General features: G+C 38.0%; 1 protein-coding gene across 5 annotated transcripts in view; it reads left to right on the forward strand.

Annotated features, from left to right (window-relative positions):
• Positions 1-507: 507 nt before the first annotated feature.
• The window catches only part of PTPRC (protein tyrosine phosphatase receptor type C), a 121,307-nt gene continuing 99,466 nt past the window's right edge, over positions 508-22,348 (forward strand). For 2 of the 5 annotated variants that reach the window (XM_061161092.1, XM_061161091.1), the window contains exons 1-2: positions 509-654; positions 736-851. In XM_061161092.1, coding sequence (XP_061017075.1) covers positions 779-851 — 73 coding nt within the window. In that variant the 5' untranslated portion in view covers positions 509-654; positions 736-778. Of the gene's footprint in view, positions 655-735; positions 852-22,348 lie in introns of all 5 variants that reach the window. The other 3 variants (XM_061161093.1, XM_061161094.1, XM_061161090.1) reach the window with 2 other exon arrangements.

Raw genomic sequence — 22,348 nt, forward strand, 5'->3', positions numbered from 1 at the left:
AGGAGAAGTGAGTTTCTGATTCCATTCCTGGCCCCACGAGAATATCTGTGGCAGGTTTGGGGCAAGCCTGTTAAGCTTTCTGAGAGTGCCTTGAGTAGGAAGTGGCTGCAAACTCGAACTCGTATTGCTGGGTTCTGAATGCCCTAATGGTACAAGATTCTGGCTGTCGAAAATAACCAGAGAGGTAGTTGCTTTTTCATTCATTTGGTCATTTTAAGACAAACACAGTTGTTTTTTCCATCATTAATTCAAGTAGCATATCATCTTGCCAGTCCTCATTTTTGTTATACCCGTGCTGACTGTTTTATCATTGTTTAGGTAAGAATGTTATAGATTTTTTGGGGTGGGGCATGCCATTTTCTAGTTATCATGAATACTGCACGGGAGTATTATTTGGATATGAAAAATGCATCTTTCTTGAGGGAAAATCTTTTGAGAGGCCTAGTAACTCAGTCTAGTTACTTTAATTAAGGAAGTAAAAGGCCTTGGCAGTGACTTTGAACAACTTTCTTGACTTCCTGCAAAGAGGACCCTTTGCAGCCCTTTTGGAGAAGTTAGTAAAACTGAATCTGACATCACTGCCTCACAGCAAGTGGTTTGTTCTCAGGGCAGCAGGAGGAAATCGCCCCTGTCTGATAAGACACCAGTTGAAGAGTACGCATTCACTTCTCTCCTTCTTGATTCGGCCTTACAGAGAAACATTGGTTCGGAGATAACCATTATTTTGCCTTTCAGAAGGACGCATGCTGTCTCTCGGGAGTTTGGCTGATTTCCAGATATGACCATGTATCTGTGGCTTAAACTTCTGGCATTTGGCTTTGCCTTCCTGGACACCGCAGTGTTTGTGGCAGGTAAGCACAAGGAAATTCATATTTCCTTAGTTACTTGTGTGTGTGTGTGTGTGTGTGTAAGGACATTGGTTTGAAATAGACATAAAAGCAAGTGAAGTATTGGTGACTAGAGATGAGGAAGCCCGCTGTAAAATGGTCAAGGTCATTGTCCCTGGGAGACACATGGCTCCTTGGGTGACAGAATACATTGTTTCTGTTTAAAAAGGCATACATGTTTGGCCCCAAAAATCACGATTCCGAAGGCAAACGTTGTCTATCTGTATCTTGGTTTACAAACTGTTCAAGGATATTACAACAGCAGTGCTGAAAGTCTGAAGATATCTGAATGACCAAAAAACTAAATTTTGGTCTTTTTAACAAAAACTGCATTTGTGAAAAATCATAATATGGCTTTGCTTGCACACAAACCACTCCTTCTTTTCGGACCGGGGGTTTGCTTCCTCAAATTTTGATTATGGCCAATATTCAATATTTTATTGAATACTTTATTGTATGGTACTTTAACAAATTTGGATATTGAAATAAAGACTAACTTTTTGCAAAATTTTTATCACAAAATGTATTTTAAATCAAGATTTTTGTTCCTTACAACCCTTTGAATGATTATTTCCTCTGAATAGTCTTACGGGGCCGCCGCCCTTCCTGGGTGCTGGGTAAATCTTACAGCCTTGATAAGATAAAAATACTTAAACTCCTAAGAATCTTGCAAACATTCATTCTATAGGAAAGTGTAACTGACTGGGGCTCCTGTCTCTCTTCAGCTCTCAGATCTGTGCACACTTCTGGTCCACTTAGTGGACATTTCTCGAACGGTTTCAGTTTGGGTCATGAGTGCATTTTGGTTGATATTTAGTATGACTTCTTATGGTGGAGGATCGAAAGCTTTTTTTTTTAATTATCGAAAGGATATTTGAAATGGTATTTTTGCAGATTTCTAAATAAGTTAAAAATGGGAAACATATTTTAAAAAATCTTGCTTATTGTAATTCACTTTGAAATGCCTTTTTAAAAAATTTTCCACCACTCTCCTTTTCTCTAAAAGTCAGGACAGAAGTTCTCTTCTGAACATGCTACATTGTTAATTTACATTCTGTGAAACTAAAGACAGTAGAAAGCAGTGTGTATATTTTTTTTTATTTAACTGCAAAAATAGATTAAATATTTTTTATGTAGGTATAGCATTTTGCCTTAGTACAGAAAATGTTTATTAAGTTACCATTCTTATGAAGCTGGTTATCACAATTAAAGGATTATAAGGAATAATCATTTTTATAAGGTAATATGTATATTATCGTGTCAGAGTAAATTTCCATTAAAATTCTCACTCAGAAGCTGTTGCAAAACTTTCTAAATGAGGTATTTTGTAGGCCATAGAGCAAACTACCATAAAAATTTCAACTTCACCTATTAAGGCTTTTTACTATAAGAAACATCTTTGAATTTGTATTCAAAATGAGAGCATTAAATGATCTAGAAACCTTTATTTTGCTGAATAGTTTGTACCATAGATAAATGGATAGGTATACAAAAATTTATTTTGAAAGACCAAGTTTTAACTTGAACTGCTCAGAGAAACACTGAGGGCAAACATTTTTCTAGTCTTCCTGTAACATATATTCATTTTTGGGAAAAAAAATTAGATATAATTATTTAGGTATGCAAATCTTGTTTACCATACTTTGAAGTCCCAAGATAGATTTTGTGATTCACTGCATAACTTTGGAAATTATTAATTCTTTAAATGATATATTTTCTTTTATTCGCAAGCTGTGAGCTGGAGTATATGTTTTATTTGAACGTGTTAAATTGAGTTTAATGTTTATAAGCAATATTAGACATCAAATTTATATTGTGCATTCTAAACACATAAAGAAATAGAGCTAGATGGAGAGAAACATCAATGGATAAATTGATGCACAACTTGGATATGTTATTTAATCTCTAAAATATAAATGTTGGCAAAGTTCAACTTTCCCAGAGCAGTAACAATGCTAGGTTGAGTTTTACATAAAAGTCAGTAATCACTTTGCTCTGTGCCTCTTTGCTGAGATAACAAGAAACCAACATTTTGTTTAAATTTTCTGAATAATTCGCGGGGAGAGAGATGGTTTCAAGAATGCAGGTAGAGATGAGTGGTCTCTGGCTTGAACAAAGTACGGCCAGGTTACAGCTTCATACCATCACAGCCATGAATGCAGGAGTTACGTGAGTTATGAATCATAACGGTTAAGAGTCGTTTCCTGGACATGATTTTTCATTTTTCCATCGACAGAAAATAAATAGCTCATGTTACAAATGTGTACTTTGCCCTGCACACTTGTGGGAGTTCAGTCTAATTGTGAATGGAATTGGATCAGTAATCCTATTAAGGTCTAAATACAATGTAGAGAGTTGAGGGTGTGGGGATGAAGATGTACTGATTTTTTGAAAAGTATTTTTCCCAATACACATTCGCCTGGGATCCTTGTTATTGCTAGAATTTGAAGCACGTTTGGTGAGGGAGAAGGTCAGGTGAGGTTAGGGGTCTGCTTTCCTTTTCCCCCCTTGCTCCAGGAGACTCAGCCCAGAGTCAGAGCACTCAGCACTGAGCTAGGTCTTTGCTGTGTTCTGGGTTACTTGGTGTCCTTTTACCAGTGACAGTTAACCTCTGTAAGAATATAGATGCTTCTACATGTTCATACCCACACACACACACACGAACAGGCTAGTTATACATGTGTGGGCTATATATGCAATATGTGTTAGTTACTTCATTATACATACAAACATATATGCGAGTATATATTGGTTTCTCATCTGTCTACTGGTTCTCCGTATTTGTCCACTTTTAAACATTGTGGTTCTACAGGCCTCAATCTTTGGCCAGTTTTATTCTCATTTCTAAACTCAGAGTTCCTTATCATCACTTGCTGTGTACTGATGGTCCTCATTCTCCATCTCCAGATTCACCCTTTACACGGGTGAACCTACCTCCTTTCCTAAATGAAATCTTGTTTCATCGCCTTGCGTTTTTGCAAAAGAGAAAGTCTGAAATATATATATTTAAATGGTCCCCAAGTCCTATCATTTTACTTTATAAAGATTTCCAAAATCTTTCCCCTCTTCGTCTCCATTGCCATCCTTTTAATTCATGTCTTTATCACTTTTCACATGCAGTGTTGTAACAATTTCCTCATCTGTCCATTTCTTTTCACACCCTACAGCTTTAAAAATATAAAATGAAAGAGGAAAAAACCCTCCGACATCTTCTCATCGCCTTGGTTTACATTCTAAACTAACTGCCAGGGCACCTGACTCCTCAGGGAGATAGGAGCTGGGCAGGGATACTTTTTCATTTTATGATGGACTAAAATAGAGCAAGCAGGAGGCAGTTTCAACACCCTGCTTCTCTACACTTGCTCCAGAACTTTAAGCTACTGTGTAAATCCTATTTCCCCTCTAAACTCTCTGTCGTCACTCTTGCCACAAAATATCTCCACCACGATTCTATACATTTTATCATCCTTCCTAGTATGAAAAATGAAACCGTGTTTCACATACTGTTTCAACTTGTTGTTGTTGGCATTACTATTTACCAATCAGAGCATGCTTGCTCCTGTAACTTACATGGAAGCAGGAACCATCTTTTTTGTATCATCTGTGCTTGATTTCTTCCCAGGTGCTGAGAAAGTAATGAGTGGTTTTTTTTTTTGGACATATCTGCAGATTATAATAATAGGGAAATGAGGGGAGGAGATGAGAAAAAAGTAAAGACAGAAAGAGGAGAAATATAAGGTGAAGAAACTAGTGGAAGGATGGAGGCTGTTTGATAAAATGAATAATAAAATAATTTCAGATCTAAATCTTAACAGGCGTTGCCTACTCCCCTCTGCCCCCCCCCCAATTTCCTTCTTTCATATCATTTTACTTTTTATGTAGAAAGAGCCTCTGATTTCTTAAAAATCCAGTGTTCAAGATTTTTCTTGATGCTCTTTTGGACATTCTTGTTAGAGCCATTTCATTTGATGGATCAGTTTTTTTTCAAATCCAGATGTCCTTGGGGCAAAAAGTAGGAACTAGGAAAGGAGGGACTCATGTGGCAGTCATACAAGACACCTGGGGTCTTGTCCAGCCTTTACACGCACGGCATGGGCGGCCCTTGACCTAGAGCCCTGGGGCTGTTTCCAAGGGCAGGTAGAAGACTGCTTACCCTGTCAGCTTCACCGTGGGTGCACAGAAAGCCTGAAGGAGTCTGACCATCACTTATTCCTAGACAATCTGACACTGAATTTCAGTCTGAGCTGCTTAAGAGCAGAGATTTGTAGTCAGGTTGATTAAATTTGTTACTGAAAGTCCAGCGTGAATATTGCAAGGTTTTGTTTTCAGACCCTGTGTATGTAAGGCAATGGTGCAGAGAAAGAAATTTGTCTTCAGGGCAGTTCTCTGGTCATTTTCAGTCATCTTCTAAGTTTATGGGAATTGTTAGGAGAGAAGACAATGGAAATTTAACTTAACCTCAGTTTAAACTTAATTTTAATCTTGTCTAAATAGTTTTTTTCATTATAAGACACCCAACCACATCAAAGCTGCCTATCACTAAAGAATTAATGCTATGACATTTACAAGCATAAAGATATTAGTAGTAGTCTTATAAGCAATGAGGATTTACTATATAGCATAGGGTGCTACATTCAATATCTTGTAATAACTTATAATGGAAAATTATCTGAAAAAAAAAATCACCGAATCACTTTGCTGTATGCCTGAAACTAAAACAATATTATAAATCAATTGTACTTCAATTGAAAAAAAAAAACAAGATAGTAGTCTTATGGAAGGATAAAGAAAAAAAATATGGCAGGCTATTCACTTAAAATACCATGTGATATCTCTTTCTACATAGTTCTGAAACACATGGAAGTAAATATTATAGAAATTATTAGATTTTTTGTACACAGCTAACCCAGCCAATGTTTAGATTAGACAATATTTAAGTATTTCCTAAAATCTTTAATATGCATTCCTTTAACCTTTAAATATATACATCAATATATTACTTAAATTTCAGTCTGTCAAGAGTTTGGGGAATGGCTCTTGTAAGCAAAATATTATGTGTTAAGATTTAACAACAGAAACAAGAAAAAATAAAGAAATGAAAATCTTCCTACTCTTTCAGCTGGGACAAACATAAGTAAACAGAAAGTCAGTGTTAGTGAAATACTCAAGAATCATTCATGTCCAATCACTGTATCTTCCATTGATTCATTTTTGAAAAGATAAGCAGGAAGATTATCAATGCTTTTATTAGATTCTTTACTGATGACCCAAACTGAAGCAAACTTTAACATCTTTTATGGTGCATAGTTATACAGTGTTGAAAGAGTAAACATTCATTTCCTGTTAAAAATGAGACGCATGTTAACTGAAGTGAAAAAAGTTTGCTTTACTAAAACTTCAGTTTCTCCTGTAAGTCTATTGCAGGTGTGATAAAGTTGTAACTACATGTCATGATATCTAAATGAAAATAATTGTCATTTATATATTAAAAAAATTACTTTCAAACAAAATGTGGTTGACTAGTGGAAATTCATCAACCCTCTGAAAAAGTGATCTTCTGGAGCAGAGTCTAAGGGCTGAGGGCATCTCAACGTTCTGCTCTGATGTGTTAGGAAATGAACAGCTGGCCAAGTGTACTTAGCAAAAATCCCTGATGGATAAGAAGAATCTCTGTGTTGTCAATTAAAAAAAATGTCCCGACAGTCATGAAAAGGGATTAGAGACATGTATAAGTAATGGTGTTAAGAGACATTATCGAAGGGACAGTATCAAGAGAATAAAGTGTGGTCACTGTATTTTAAATATATCTACTTAAAGAAAAAAAAAGCAATCCTTTGTTTACTGATAAAAGAGAAATAGTAAGCATCATAGGAAGTGAGTCAGGACCCATTCCAAGTTGGAGAAGACCACGGCAGGTGGAATGAGAAATACATTGGAAATCAAAGTCTATGAATTGTATCATCTGGGTCCAATCATTTTCCACTTCTGATCCACAGTTTCCTCATCTATAAACTGTCATCAGCGTGAAAAGTGATAATACTTGTCAAAATGCTTTGAAAATGATGAGATCCTCCGCAAAGTTGGAAGTTTCATTTATAATCCCAGGCACACTCAGCTCTTCCCACGGAAACATGGGTCCAAGTCACACCTCTTCCGCTGAGAGTCTGAGAAGGTGACGTTGGAGTCTGTGTGGCAGGGGAATAAACCCTTAGGAATCTTTGAATGTTTTAAATTTCGTATGCCCTGTTTTAGAGGTTTGCAAACTCCTCTGGATTCTACTTCTTAAGTGGTTTACAGATCCATTCTGTATCACCACTCTGCTCCAGATTCTTATTTCTTACTGTAACCATAGTCTGGAAACTTGCTTCTCCTCAGACCCCACTAGGGCTATCTTTGTAAAAGGCAAAGCTCACCTTTGCTCATCCCTTCTTCAGTGCCTCCAAGTGGGATAGAGAACATATTGATCCCGTGATTTTGATCTCAGGGGTGTTTTGACTCAACATTTATGAATATAAACATTTAATTAGTTAACAATTAATATAAACATTATACCAACATTTTTGAGTTTTCCTTGAAAACAGATTTCACACAAAAATCTCCCTCCATTAAGCCAATTTAATTCTGTGAGTATTTTTTATATAACTTAATTGAATCATTACCAGTTTTTCCATTTTTATTTTACTTCAACAGCATCAGTTTTCATGTAGCTTTTACAATTGTTATTAAATTCATGAATTGATTTTTATTCACATCACATTTACTGATTATAGTTTATGCCTGTGGGAATTTTTTCTTTATGGCTATTGTTTTTCTAGGTGTAATTTTTCTTGTCAAGCAATATATGTGCTTAGTTGCTCAGCTGTGTCTGACTCTTTGTGACCCCATGGACTGTGGCCCGCCAGGCTCCTCTGTCCATGGGATTCTCCAGGCAAGAATACTGGAGTGGGTTGCCATGCCCTCTCCAGGGGATATCCCTAACCCAGGGATCAAACCCAGGTCTACTGCATTGCAGGAGGATTCTCTACCAGCTGAGCCACCAGAGAAGCCCTATTATTTTTCTAAGTGTAATTTTTCTTGTCAAACAATGCAAATGTAAATTCCCCCAAAAGGGTTTAATTTTTCTTCGTAGCCAGAAACAACATTTCCTGTGTGCAGTTTTAGACACTGTTGATTTCTTTCTTTCTTTTTTTCACATTTCAAAGTCACGTAGAATGTAATTTATGTGATATAATTTTTCACTTTTGTCAAATTTTAGTTTGGGCAGTACTAGCCATCATCAGATCTATTTTGTGTTGATACTTCTATTAGTAACACCCATTTTGTGATTGAGAGCTCTTTCAGCAAGTTTCCTTTGAGATTTTGAGTTTTCATTATTTCTCAGCTAGCCAATGGAAACTTTAGAAACACATATTAGACTGTTGGACAGTCTAGCATTATTATATTTAAATTCTCGTTTGTTTGTGCCAACTTCTTTCTAGCTGGTGGGGCAAAAGATAAATAGAACAATCAATGGAAGATTAGAATAATCAATAGAAGTTTAAAATGTTCTCAAGACCCAATGGCAAGTGAAGTAAAAGAATAAAGTGTCTAATGGGCTTTCCTGGTGGCTCAGATGGTAAAGTATCTGCCTGCAACATGGGAGACCAGGGATTGATCCCTGAGTCCGGAAGATCCCCTGGAGAAGGAACTGGCAACCCACTCCAGTATTCTTGCTTGGAGAATCCCATGGACAGAGGAACCTGGCAGGCTGTAGTCCACGGGCTCACAAAGAGTTGGACATGCCTGGCAACTAACATAAATCACCCTCCTCTGTTCTCTGTGCGTTTAGGGAAAATGAAAGCAGTTGGCACAGCAGTTCTAGGGAAATCCCTCTAGATTCCTCCAGCTTTATCTGGAGCCACTTTGTGACATGTACTGTATACTCTTGTCACTTCCCCTTTCCTAAAATACAGTGTTTTCCCGCTTGCAAGCTGTTGCAACTCTCCCGCACTGTGTTTTCTTCCCACCATAATGTTTTTAAATTGGGCAAAGTATAATTGTCCTTCAAAATTCAGTTCAAAGGTCACCTCCTCCAGGCAGCCCTCCTGTACTTCCTCTGGTCTTCTTCCCCTTTCACACGTGGATAGGTCCTCTTCTGACTTGGAGGTCTGTTCTCTGGCTGTTTCTCACCACTGCTGGTGAGCTCCGGCAGGTTTTCAGCAGGTCTTTGCTTATTTCCCAGAGAGTTGAATGGTCCAACCCAACTCTGTCTTTGGAAAGTACTTAACTCATAGAATCCTTTTGTTGTTGTTGTTCCTTAAGTGAATTATTCATAGTAACACTTCTATGTGATAGAAAATTTCAAGAAATAGACAAAAGAAAAAAATTATTAAAATCCTTGCTCATATTTCTTTCTTTCTTTTTTTCCTGCTGTTTCTCTCTTTTCAGTTACATGCTGTGTATAAAATTGCATGTCCTGTTTTTTCTGCAACTCAACCATGATTATTCTAGACAACTTGAGAAATGCAGAAATCAATACATAAGGAAATAAAAATCTGTTACCAATACCCATCACCTAAACACTTTATGAGTATTTCATTTTACCAGACTAGCAAAACCTATTTATTTATTCATGCATTCATTAATCAATATTTTGTGAGTGTTTTCCCCATACTGTGAGTTGGGAATACCATATTCCATGGCTTTCCTCATGTGCTGTGTGATCTCAAACTGGCAGCGCAGCTTAGAGATAAGGTTTTAAACCTTTCACATTCTTTTTGTTTGTTTGTTTTGGTTCTACCTTGTGGCATTCGGGATCCTATTTCCTGGACTAGGGATTGAACCCAAGCCACCTGTGGTGGAAGCATGGAGTCCTAACCACTGGACCACCAAGGAAGTCCCTAAATCTTCCACATTCTTCAAAGGCTGTCTCCTTAAAGTAACAGTATACCTCGCAACCGATAATTATTTATGTTCTCAATCTTTTACAAATTATAAATTATTCCTTTAAAATCTACGTATAGTACATTATTTAAATAAAAACTCTGTTCTTGCCAGGCTACATTTAGGCCCCCATTCCAACCAGATTTTTTTCAGCAGGTTTTTGTTTATAGAAATTTTGGCATTGCCACTGAGTTGTATACATTGTTATTAGATATTTAATCAATCAAAGTGGTAGATGTATGGAGGAGCTAGTCAACAGTATCAATTTGTTTGGGTTTGTTTATGATTTAAACTGAAAATAAAATATTTACTTGGAGAGGAATTTTAAACATGCACATACACACACACACACACACACACACACCACATGAACAAATCCTCCACTGTTTTTGGTGATCTTTCACAGTAATTTTCTAAGGTCACCCCCTCAAAAGGAGTGGGAGTTGGTGGGGGTGGGGGGGTGTAAGTGTTGCGACTTCTTGTTTTAAATCTTTATTATTTTTTTAGCCATGCCACGTGGCCTGTGGGGCTCTTCTTTCCCTGACCAGGTATTGAACCTGTGCCCACTGCATTGAGAGCATGGAGTCTTCCCATTGAACCACCAGGGGAGACCAGGGTTGTGATTTCAGCCTGAGTCTATCTGATTCTAGGGTTATTTTTTTTCAGCCTTCCTAACGGTCAGCTTAAAAAGCAGGGAAATTGCCTGGTGATGGGCAAATTGCACCAAGACTGAGGGGTCGGTAGTTTCTTGGAGGTGATTTGTGTGAAATATGCATTAATCCACACCCACCTGATTTAGCCACATGAGTGAGCCATTGTACTCCGAACGACTTCCGTGTCTTTAGCGAGATCTAAGACTGTCTCTTATGAAAAGCAAAAAGACATCTTTGATTAAGTGGTCTTTACTATGAATATTGATGCCATGTTAACAATGCAAAAGTGATGTATTACCATTGTCTTGAAAAGGTGGCTAGGAAAAGCATAGCACCAGTTCTGACTTGAGCTGAGTGATAGAATGGAAATACTGGATTTTCCCCATACCTATTTTGTTTTTGATATTATATAAAGTGAAAGCTATTGAATAATTTACCGAAGTATCTAGATTTTTCTTTTTCTTTTTTTTTTGCTTTTGAAGTTTGAAGCAAGGGAAGTAACTTGACCTTTGCTAAGCGCTTTGATCATGGAAAACATATGAAGTTCTCATCTCATTCCAGGAAGTGTAGACACCGGATTATCTTTTCATAGTCATCCCAGAGGCATAGTAAATGAATCAGGTAGAGCATTCTTACAGTTTGCTACTCCAGGAATAAGTTGATGATAACTTAAAGGAAAGTAAAGGAAAAAATACATCTATTGTTTGGTTGCCATGATGAATGTGGGCTGCCAACCAGATAATTCAGGCCAAATATTGTACTCTGACTCCTCAGACTTTGGTTTCTAACCCCCTTTTGTGTTACTAAACTAAGACTTTAACTTTTCCCTAATAAACCCTGTCTTTCTGCTTTTCGGTGGTCCATGTTTTTATTTTCTTAATTTGTTTATTGATTCTTCAGGTGTGATCAAGATATATACTCACTAAAAAAGCATAAAGAAAGTGGAAGACACCAGTTCAGAGTTTTGACTGAGAGGAAGTAATGATATGAAGGAGGTAGATGAGGACAAGAGAAGTGTCAAGAAGTTGACAGAAGTAATTTAAAGAGATAATCCTAGACATTATCAATACATGCTTAAAAATGTGTGAGTTCTCAAACTCCCTCCTTGTCAGCCCTCTGCATTTCACTCTTTTACATTTCTGCCAAGTTTATAGGGGCAACACCCCCCACCCCCATTTTCCTTTCTTTTAATATTTACTTTTCTTGTTCACCAGTAAATTTCATCTTTACTAGTAACTAGCAGTTAAACTTCATCTTTGAAGGCCATTTATATTTGCCCATATACATTGCCATTGCCACCTTTTCTCCTGTTGAGTTTGAAGAACTCCTTGAATATTGCAGATAGATAAACATGTTTATTACTAGTTAAAAAAGAGATGATACTAAAGATGTTGGATTCAGGCAAGTTCTATTTTTAAAGTGCTGAAGAAATTAACCTTTGACATGTTGCCTAGACTTCATTCTGAGCTTTCCAACTATGAAACGTGAGGAAAATCACCTCTTAAATTCTCAGCTTCATTATCTGTACAATGGGAATCTTGGCTGTAGTTCTTAAATGAGACAGTTTACTCATTGGTTTAATTGTTTTTAGAGTCCCTATTATGTTCCAGGAACTATTCCAAGTGCCGACATAGAGGTAAATGCACCAGGAATAAAAATAGTGGTAAATACAACTTTCATGAAGCCTACATCTTAGCAAGAAAGATAACAGAAAACCAAATACATAATTGAGAACATTCAGATGTTGATGAGTGTTGGAAAGTGAAGCAGTGTGTTATGACAGAGACCCATCAGATGGGGGTGAATGGACCTTCAGACAGGGTGATCAAGGAAGGCTTCTTTGAGGAAGTGTCGTTAAGCTCCTTGTCAGCTGCCAAGAATATAAAGATTCATGTGAAGAGCAACTGGCAGGTGCAAAGACCCTTTGGAAAAAGCAAATGATTGATGGGTTGAAGGCCCAGAAAGGAGGTCAGAAGCTTGCAGTATGGCAGGTACAGACGGCGTGTTCAGGAGTGCTGAAGAGGGAGAGAAACAGAAGGGGCAGGCTCCCTGGACCTCTTGGGGGTTGGAAGTGTGGACTCACCCTAAGTGCAATGAGAAGAAGCCATTTGGAATTTTCATGCAGAGAATGACCTAGCCTCTCTTCCATCTTCAGAAACCCTCCTGGCTGCTGTGAGGAGAGCAGGCTGGAGGTGAGACAAGCCCGGGGACTAGTTAGCGCCAGGCGAGAGGGCAGCAGGGAGAATCTGGATGGAGTGTTGACAGTAACAGAAAGGACAGATGCACACAGGGTCTGGAGAAGCTGCGGTGTGGGAAGGAAGCAGGGCGTTGTGCAGAATGACTCATTTTTTCCCCCATGAGCAACTAAGACAGGGCACATCCCAGGAGGAGGCAGACAATCCAGGTCTATTTTGTCCATGCTTGAATTCTCATTAGACATCCATCTAGAGATGTGGAGAAATCAGCTGGAGTTAAATTGAACGTGAGGGGTCTCCCTATTTAATGGGATTGACTAATGAGATTGACATATGCACCCTATTGATACTACATATAACTAATGAGAACCTACTGTAAAACGCGGGGACTCTGTCACTGCTCTGCGGGGACCTAAATGGGGAGGAAATACAAAAAAGAGGGGGCATACATCCTGGGGCTTCCCTGGTGGCTCAGATGGTAAAGAACCAGCCTGCGATGCAGGAGGCCCAGGTTTGGTCCCTGAGTTGGGAAGAGCCCTTGGAGAAGGGAATGACTACCCACTCCAGGATTCTTGTCTGGAGAATCCATGGACAGAGGCACCTGGTGGGCTACAGTCCTTGGGGTCACAAAGAATTGGACATGACTGAGTAACTAACACACACGTGTTACTCAGTCACATAATGTGTGTGTTAGCTACTCAGTCATATAATGTGTGTGTTAGTTACTCAGTCATATAATATATATATATATATACTCTCACACACACACACACACACACACACACACATATATATCTGATTCACTTTGCTGTATCACAGAAACTAACATAATATTATAAAGCAACTATACTCCAATAAATTTTTTTTAAAGGGTGGGGGCTCATTAGGTCTCGATCAGAGCTGTAACTTTGTGATTCACTGTGTGCAGGCTAATTCAGAGCTGAGGGACTGACTCTGAGACACTTGGAAGAATGTTCAGATGGAGAAGGCTCGAGGACTCGAGTCTGAGCCCTGGTGTGCCATGTTTAGGGGGGTTGGCAGAAGGGTTTAAGAGAAGAATGTGAGAAGGGGTAGCTAGTGGGAAAATGGACAATGTTTTCCTTTGGATGTTGAAAAAAAGAAGTGATGATCGTGAAAGGCTTAACATGTTTGCTGGCACATAATGAGAATCCAGTAAATCCCATTAAAAATCCCAATTCATGTCTCCTCTTGAAAGGTTATTGGTCAGAGATTGTGAATGTACTAATTATTGTCAAATAACCCCATTTGACTTGAATATTATCACAAAAATAAGTATGAGTGAAGTTATAATAATATTTAGAAGCATCAAATATATATGCTATATCAAATATCACATATATGTGTTATATGTGATATATATATCAAATATCAAATATCTTACATATCATATGTATAGCTTGCTGGCTTAGCTATTAAAAAAGAAAGGTACAATAGTTTTTTAAATAAAAAGTACATAAAATATATTGAGAACTTAATGAATTAGGAATTTAACTCAAAAAACAATGCTTTGTTGAGTCTATTGTGGGGACCTTGCTTTGATGCTTACTGATAAAAAAAGTTTTACATACTATTTAAGGCAATACTTGGACAGGTTGCGGCAGGTTGTTGAGAGTGAATTTGTTACATTGAAGTCATTTCTTTTTTTGAAAGATACTTGATTTATATTATTGTGTTTCAGGTGTATAGTAAAGTGATCCAGCTATATATATTTTATTTTCCACTATAGATTATTATAAGATATTGCATATTATTCCCTGAGTTATACCATAAATCCTTGTTGCTTATCTATTTTATTTATAGTATGTGTATCTGTTAATCCTATACTTGAATTTATCCTTCCTCCTTCCCTTTTCCTTTTGGTAAGCATAAGTATATTTTCTATGTCTATGAGTCTATTTCTGTTTTGTACATAGATTCATTTGTATTATTTTGTTATATTCCACATGGAGGTGACATCATATAGCATTTGTCTTCCTCTGTAGGAGGCTTACTTCTAAATCAAATTTTAAATCTTTCATTTCCTTGAGAGAAGGGAAAACAATTGGTTATCCCATAGGCTTGTGCTAGGTGGAACCCAACAGCCTTGATAACTGTGCAGCATACACACTGGGATTTGTCCTTTTGAGACTATACACAAATAAGATCTTAATTTCAGGCTTAGAGGTTGTCTTAAAGGCAAACTTTTAAAGGAGCTTATTTTTGTACTCATTGGTAGTTAACTAGCAGGAAGAGTAGTGCTGACCAAATGCTACTCTCAACATTTTATAAATGTGATCTCATGTAACTTAGGTACACAACCATTATCAAGTCTGGCTGACACTTGTGTTTGCTCATTTGTTTCCCGATATTTATCATAAAAGCTACTGATTACCCTGTGCTAAGAGGGAATAGGTAAATCTGCCCTTCCCTGTTGTTCTGGTTTTTGCTACAAAGGCTGAGAAGGAAGGAGCCGAGGCCCCTCCCGTGTGCCTGGCCCTCGGCAGGATAAGCCACCTGCTCCATGCTGATATCATCTCTTTCTACATTGTCTGTATTCAGAATTCCTCAGAGTCTCAAACAAAGGCTCTGACAATCCTCGGTCTCTAGTCTAAATAGAGGACAGCAGAATTATTAGTAGTATTAAACGCAAAGAGTAGGTAATATAGATATTATCACATTTAGTTTTGTAGGATGGCATTTCACTTAAGTTGAAAGACAGGCACGTCGAATGTTTGTGATCCCAGTAATGAAATCATATCGAAAAGGCTCAGCACAGAAGATAGTTGTAGAGCCTTCTCTTCCGGCCCTGCTGTATCTTTGTCCGGGTATAAAGCATAGTTTAGGCACAACTGCTTCATCACACGTGCAAGCAAGGTTGGAGTTGGGGGACAGGGAGTGAGAGAAAGAGGGCCAATGTACTGTAAGCAGTCTCTTACTGCAGGGGAAATAGATAATTCTGCTTGTGACTTTAGCATCAGTGAATCAGAAAGCCTAGCTGCTGTAGGACCATCCACCTGTGTGTAAGGAGTAGGGAGAGAAAGCCCTGATGCCACCAAGTCATCCATTTTCAGAGATGTTAGCTCAGTGATGGAGCAAGCTTGACTTTATTTACCCATTGTTTCAAGGATAAAAGTTTGAATGAAGGGAATGACTATCCATCTAAATAAAAGAGAACTCGAAACAGCTTTCCATGTGAGCAGCTGTAAAGCTGGTTTGCTCACTGGTAACTTGAGAACAAATGGGACCCACAGGTCTACAGGTTTGAGAGAGAGAGAGGTTCTTACAGAGAGGAAGACCATTTTCAGGGTGACCTACAACACAAACTCACCAAAGCCTTTGCAATACAAGATGATCCCTGTTCTAAGAATAGAAGGCGATGCCACATTGAGGGCATCTAGAAGGTGCTCACAAAAGAACCACTGGGAATGGCCAGTGCAAGATCAAAGGCACATAGAACCTCAGCGTTCTGGACGTGGAACAAGTCAGGTGCAGTATAAGCAGAACTTCAAAGCTGAGGAAATAAGAATCACAAAAATACCTTTAGTTGTCAAATGTAAAATTTGTGCCAGTTTTGTCACATTCTATTTTTCAGGAGTGCTGTAAAACTAAAGATATTGTCTATTAACATCAATTTAATTTTACATGTTTTTCCCATCTAGCTTAGTCAATTTTCAAAATGAAAAAGTGCATTATGCTCAAGGAATCCAAATGACTTTTGTGATCCTCAACAGAACGCCTTCTCTTAAACTAAATGTCAAAATGTACTTTCTAAGTATGGGGTGGTTACAGAAAATGAACGAGAAAGCACTTCATAAAGTGTAATGAAATGAAGTCATATAAGGAATTCTTTAAGAATTTGGAAAACCATGAGGGAGTACGAAGTTCTGTTATTACTATAATCACTAGCTCTTTTTTGGTTTTTCACTTTATGAATTGGAATAAAAGTTGAAATCTTGATTTAAAAAACAAGAAATGTTCTCATATTAATCTATAAGTCAAATGGAAATATGGAATATTCAGCCACTGTCAATGTGTACTCTTATTTTGTGATCAAACTATTCTACAAACATCTGTATTTCCTAAAGACTAATGGACTGAAGGAAAGAAAAAAATCATTGCAACCCACAAAGCCTTGGTTTTGTGGATTATTTGCTCTGATATCTCTTTTATCAGTTTTTGAAAGAAAATTCTTATCATGGATCTACCTTTTTTTTCTCTTTTGCTAAAAGAGTAATCTTTCTATTTTAAACTAAAGTATTTATATAATGTTATTTCTGAAAAAAAATTCCTATGTCTTTTAATTCATTCTTTATTCCATTCCATATTGAATGTAGAAAATATTGCTACAATTCTTTTAAAACTAAAGCTTAATTCATTTAAAAATCTAATTTGGCATTCCTTGTCCATGAATTTTATCAGAAGTAACACTTCTTAAGGGTATCAGATACCATAGCCCACCTCTCTTTCTAGGCTTCCATTTTATGGGCTGAACATCTGGATTTGATGGGCAGGAAAATATTTCCTTCCGCTGACTTTTTAAATAATCCTTTCTTACAGATGCACATGCCTCATGTTTGTTAATAAAATGGACATGACTTTCATATCTACTGCTTTAACACATAGTGAATTATGGAATTTTCAATGACTTCTTTAAAACTGAATACATTTTAAATTCCTTATAAAAACAGTATTAAGAGCCACTCTAAAAAGAATTAGGACCACAGATGTTTTCCTTTAGAGTGCTAATTGATTTAAGATTCATCAAAATGTTGTTAAAACATCCAGAGGTCAACAATAATGGTAGCACATGGGTCAGATTAAAATTCTTTTTGTACAAAAAAAAAAAAAAGCTAGAGAGAGAGAAATGGTAGCTCATTTTATTCTGATTAAAAAATTAACTAGTGGGAAAATTAACAGCAGTCTGACATCTAAAAATGCCATTTGCTTTTTTTTTTAAATAAAGAAAGAGGATTTAAAATTAAGACTTAGAAGTTACATGGTAACCCTCCCCCCCAAAAAAAAAATTATGTATACAGGTTACAGGTGATAGTTTTGTTTTTCGTGAACAGAGGAGAACTATACATTTGTTTTTTAAATCCCTTGTCCTCTTTTACCCAATTGTAGCAATTAAGCTACTGAATGTTTTAGTCTTCAAAATAGAGCAGGTAACAAACAATGCTAATCCCACTTTTGCTCTAAATGCCTGAGTATGGAACTGAAAGCACTGATTAATTTTTCTTATCTATACTATCAAAGTTACTGAGAATTAAGATCAGTGAAGGTTTTGGGGGACTTTTATCTCAGGAAATACATCATGGATTTTATCTGTCAAGCAAATTCCATTAATTGGGTAGCAACATCTTGCTGAGTACGTGACTGATTTTCTTGTGTCTTCCTAGTATTTATATTGTATCTCTATGGTCAAAATAAGTTAATATGTACATAGGATATGAAAGGACCAGCAAAACTTGTTTTCCTACTAAAATCATAGACAATGAGGATGCCTTTATTCCTTTCATTTTATTTTTAGATAACATATTTGAATCTTATTGCACTCTTCACTTGGAGAAGGAAATGGCAACCCACTCTAATATTCTTGCCTGAGAAATCCCACTGGCTACAGTCTGTGGGGTCCCAAGAGTCAGACACGACTTAACGACTAAACCATGACCACCATGCTCTTCACTCTTTACTGAGAGTCAAGTATTGCTTAGGCGCTGTTTTCTTTTGTTTAAATTAGCAGCAATATTTTCTGCTTCTTTTGGGGTTAGGATTCCTAGAGATGTTTAAAAAGAAAGATGAAGGGAATTTGGAGACAATGATAATGTAAGGCATCGCTATTTATATAATTATAGAATTTTAGAGTAAAGAAATCCTTAAAAGGACATTAGAAATCATCTATTTTAGCTCATCTACTTTACGAGTGAAAAAGACTGACACTCAAAATTGTTTAAGACTTGCCCTGTGTTATATACCCTAAAATGAGGAACCCTATTCCAGAAATCCTCTTGTACACCCCAAGATTCTTAGCAATTTGCCGGACAAAATGAAGTGAGTATCAGATTAGACGTTTACGGACAAGCTTTGAACCTTGACCCTGTCACCAGTTCCTGTTGCTTTGACTCTCTCAGACTCTACTGGGTGGTGTTGGGTCAGTCACTTGATGTCCTCGGAGCTCAGTTCCCTAAAGTGAAACGAATGCATTCTGAGTGTGATTGACGTTTGGGGCTGGATAACTGGGCTGTCTCGTGTGTTGTACCACGTTCAGCAGCATCCCTGCTCTTTACAAATTAGACGTAGCCTCCCTTGCCCCCTTCTCCCCTCCACCACAGTCAAGACCACCACCCAAAAAGCCTTTAGTCGTTGCCGGTGGTCTGAGGGCAAAATCTCAGACGCTCATCACCTTCCTTGGGAACTAGTGGTTTAGCTGAAATCACTTCTTTAGGACTCCCCCAGCAGTACCATTGTGCAATTTGGGAAGGACATAACCCTTGATGCTTCCAGGAAGAACATACAAAGCATTGTTCACCAGGGAGTTTGATGCGTTGCTGTTTGCTGCTGTTTAAAGTGACCAAAGGGGACATTGATTTTTTTTTTTTTTTTAGAAACTTAAAAGAAAAAAAAAAGAGAAACTTAAAAGATCAGAAATATCCACAAATTTTAGAATTTTACTATAGCCACAAGACAGTAAATAGTAAAAAGATTTAAGAAGGCTTAACAGAACAATATGAAAATGTCTTTGTTGTAACGGCATGATTTTTTTTTTTTCCATGTAAGAATGATCTGTGTATTTACCAGTTGTCCCAAAGGTAAAACAGCAATTCAGTCCTTATTTCATAGGTTGATGGAGACTCACTTCTAATCATAGGGGTCCAGAGTGCGTATCCCTCTCTAAAACCAGCTCAACTGTGTCAGGCAGCTGTTTCTGATAAGATGTGCTAGAACCAACAATAAGCATTTCATGGTGAAAAGGGTCACAGATGTGTTTCCATCGTCTGAACAGGGAAGAAAGAGATATCTATCATCCTCAGGTTTTAAACTAAAAGATACTGTTGCTTTTCTTCCTTTCTCTTCTCCAGCCTCAATATTTCCCCCCATTGAATCCAGACACCTGCCAGTAGAATAGGAGAGGCTAATTCAGAACAGGGTGTGCTCAGGATCTGCAAAAGGGACCTCAGAAACTTGCTGGCAACTGATGCAGCTCGGCTGGGCGCCATGGTTTACGTTGCTTGTCATGCATTGCTGCGAGTTCCCCGAACAAGTGTACTGACTTAAGGTTTTATAGGAAATAAGAGTCATGGAGATGGTGGGGGGCCGGGAACCCAAGGAACATTTAGTTGCTATAAAGTCGGAGCTGAGAGCTCAAACAGGTTGGTTATGTTCTGCCAGATGGAGATAAAAATTGAGGCAGCCACATCCTGTGACTTGAGATTGTGAAAGCAGACAGAGGCAGCCTTCTAGCAGGGAGTCAGCAAAGTGCACTAGACAGGGAGATGCAGTTAGAGAGGAAAACCAATTTTGTTTCAACTAGAAGATGTGTTTCTTGGGTTTATAGAACATTTAAAATGCAGCATAGCATGGAATTAGATCATTTTATACTGGTAGGTGTAAATAGTAAATAATAGTATAAAAATACAATAGTTTACATGTATATGAATATCTAGACTAAAGACTGATTTATCTTTTTCCTAAAGTAAAGCAAAGTTTGGGATGATATTAAAAAACATGGTTATTAGAGCAGAAAAGTTACCTATGTGTTTCCTCTAATCATAGTGTCGATAATTAACTGTTTCAGAAAACTAAGTTTTTCCAAGTTTACTAATGGAGAAAAGAAGCTTTTCTGATCCTGAATACTCACCAGTATGGTGCTTTACTGTTTTTTTTTTCATTAAAGAAATCCAAATTTTGTAACTCATTTCATTTTCTGTGTTTATTGAAGTCAAACAGTGAAGACTGTATTTCTCCCCAAGCTAAGGTAGAGAATGTCAAGTATAAACGTTCCTTTTTAAATACAAGTCGATTCATTAGGGATATTTGCCTGTAATCCCATCATATCTGAATGAGGTAGACTGAGTTTTGTGGGTAAAAATCAGTTGTCATTTCAAAAAAATAAACAGTGTTTTCATTTTTGTCTATCTTGCTTCTTCCGGGTTTCTGAATGAGTCCGGAAGCAGAAGTTGCAAAGCACTGTGAGAAAGCCCTAGCTCTATTTTTTTCAATCTCCACCCGGATGGGGATGCCAGAGTCTGGGAGGAAAGTCCATTCTTGCTAAACATACTTTCAGGGCTGCATCTCCACCGCGGCGCTTGGGCACCCTCTACCCATTCAAAATTTCTGCTCATGTGCTAACACCCCTGCTCTCATCTTGAACAAGTTCTTATAGGTTTCTTGTTGCCACAGGCTTCCTCCAGGCCCCCTAAAAATTGGTACGCACTGGTAGCATCTCTTCCATAGAGACTAGTCTAATTATGTTTAGATATTGAACTGTACAGCCTGGTAACCAGCTCCATGGCCTAGCCCAGTTTTTTTTTTTTTTTTTTCCTTTTTTCACATTTTTAGGGAAGAGCTTGATGTGCCTGTAGGTTGCAGCCTTCCACATCCCCAGGGACGTCTTCTGACCTGTCTCATGGGAATGCTCTTCCCTTGACATTTAGTTTCTCTCTGAAATATTGCAGGGCTTCTCAGGGGGCGCTAGTGGTAAAGAACCCACCTGCCAATGCAGGAGACACAAGAGATGCTGGTTCGATCCCTGGGTTGGGAAGATTCCCTGGAGGAAGGCACAGCAACCCACTCCAGTGTTCCTGCCTGGAGAATCCCGTGGACAGAAGAGCCTGGAGGGCTACAGCCCACGGGGTTGCAAAGAGTCAGACACGACTGAGAGACTCAGTAGCACAGCACATCATCCTTTCTGTGAGTCCCTGCAAGGATCGACTTTTCCCCGTTTGCTTTTAGATCCTCAGGTGCAAATGCTTTTGCATTAGAGAGCAGTCTTTCAACACATCTTTGCTGGATTCACAAGAAATGAATGAATGAACCCTTAAAACTCTAAGGTTCCTTGTGAACATGGGAATATTTTAGACTGTTCTGTATAGAAACACTGATGCTGATGGCTGCTATTCTGAGAGAAGAGTGGCAAACCACTGGGTCTGAGTAGGATGGTATTCTGTTACTTCCTTATATCAGGGGGGCATAGAACAAAACAGCAAGCACCATGAGTAAATGATCTAGTGAAGGAAACATGGAACCTAAGTGCTTTACGTCCTGCAGACAGAAAGACACGGAGAGGCTGGGATGGTCCCCATGACTGGCCAGTCTCTAGTGCATGAGAAAAACATTTCCTCCACGTGAAGTGGTTTGGGTCGTAGAGCCTTTTTACTTGGTCTTTTACAGACTAAGGTAAGAGTTTTCTGTGCCTCCTCCTCCCTTTCCTGTCCCTCTCACCCCCAAAAAGCTGGTTAACACTTCAGCATTTGTGACCTGGGAATAGTAAATGAAGCACATCTGTCACACAACATGCACACACAAATGCACGTATGACAAAGTGATGAAATGGCTCTTTTGTTCTGATGCCAGTTTCTGGAAAAGCCTACTCATCTGGTCCCCCACAATGACCGTAGAGAACACGGCACAGTTGTCAGAAGCTTTTCACAATAATCAGAAGACATCTTCCCTTGGGAGTAAGTCTCCAGAA

The sequence above is a fragment of the Dama dama genome, chromosome 14, assembly GCF_033118175.1.
Source record: "Dama dama isolate Ldn47 chromosome 14, ASM3311817v1, whole genome shotgun sequence".
Classification (NCBI taxonomy): domain Eukaryota; kingdom Metazoa; phylum Chordata; class Mammalia; order Artiodactyla; family Cervidae; genus Dama; species Dama dama.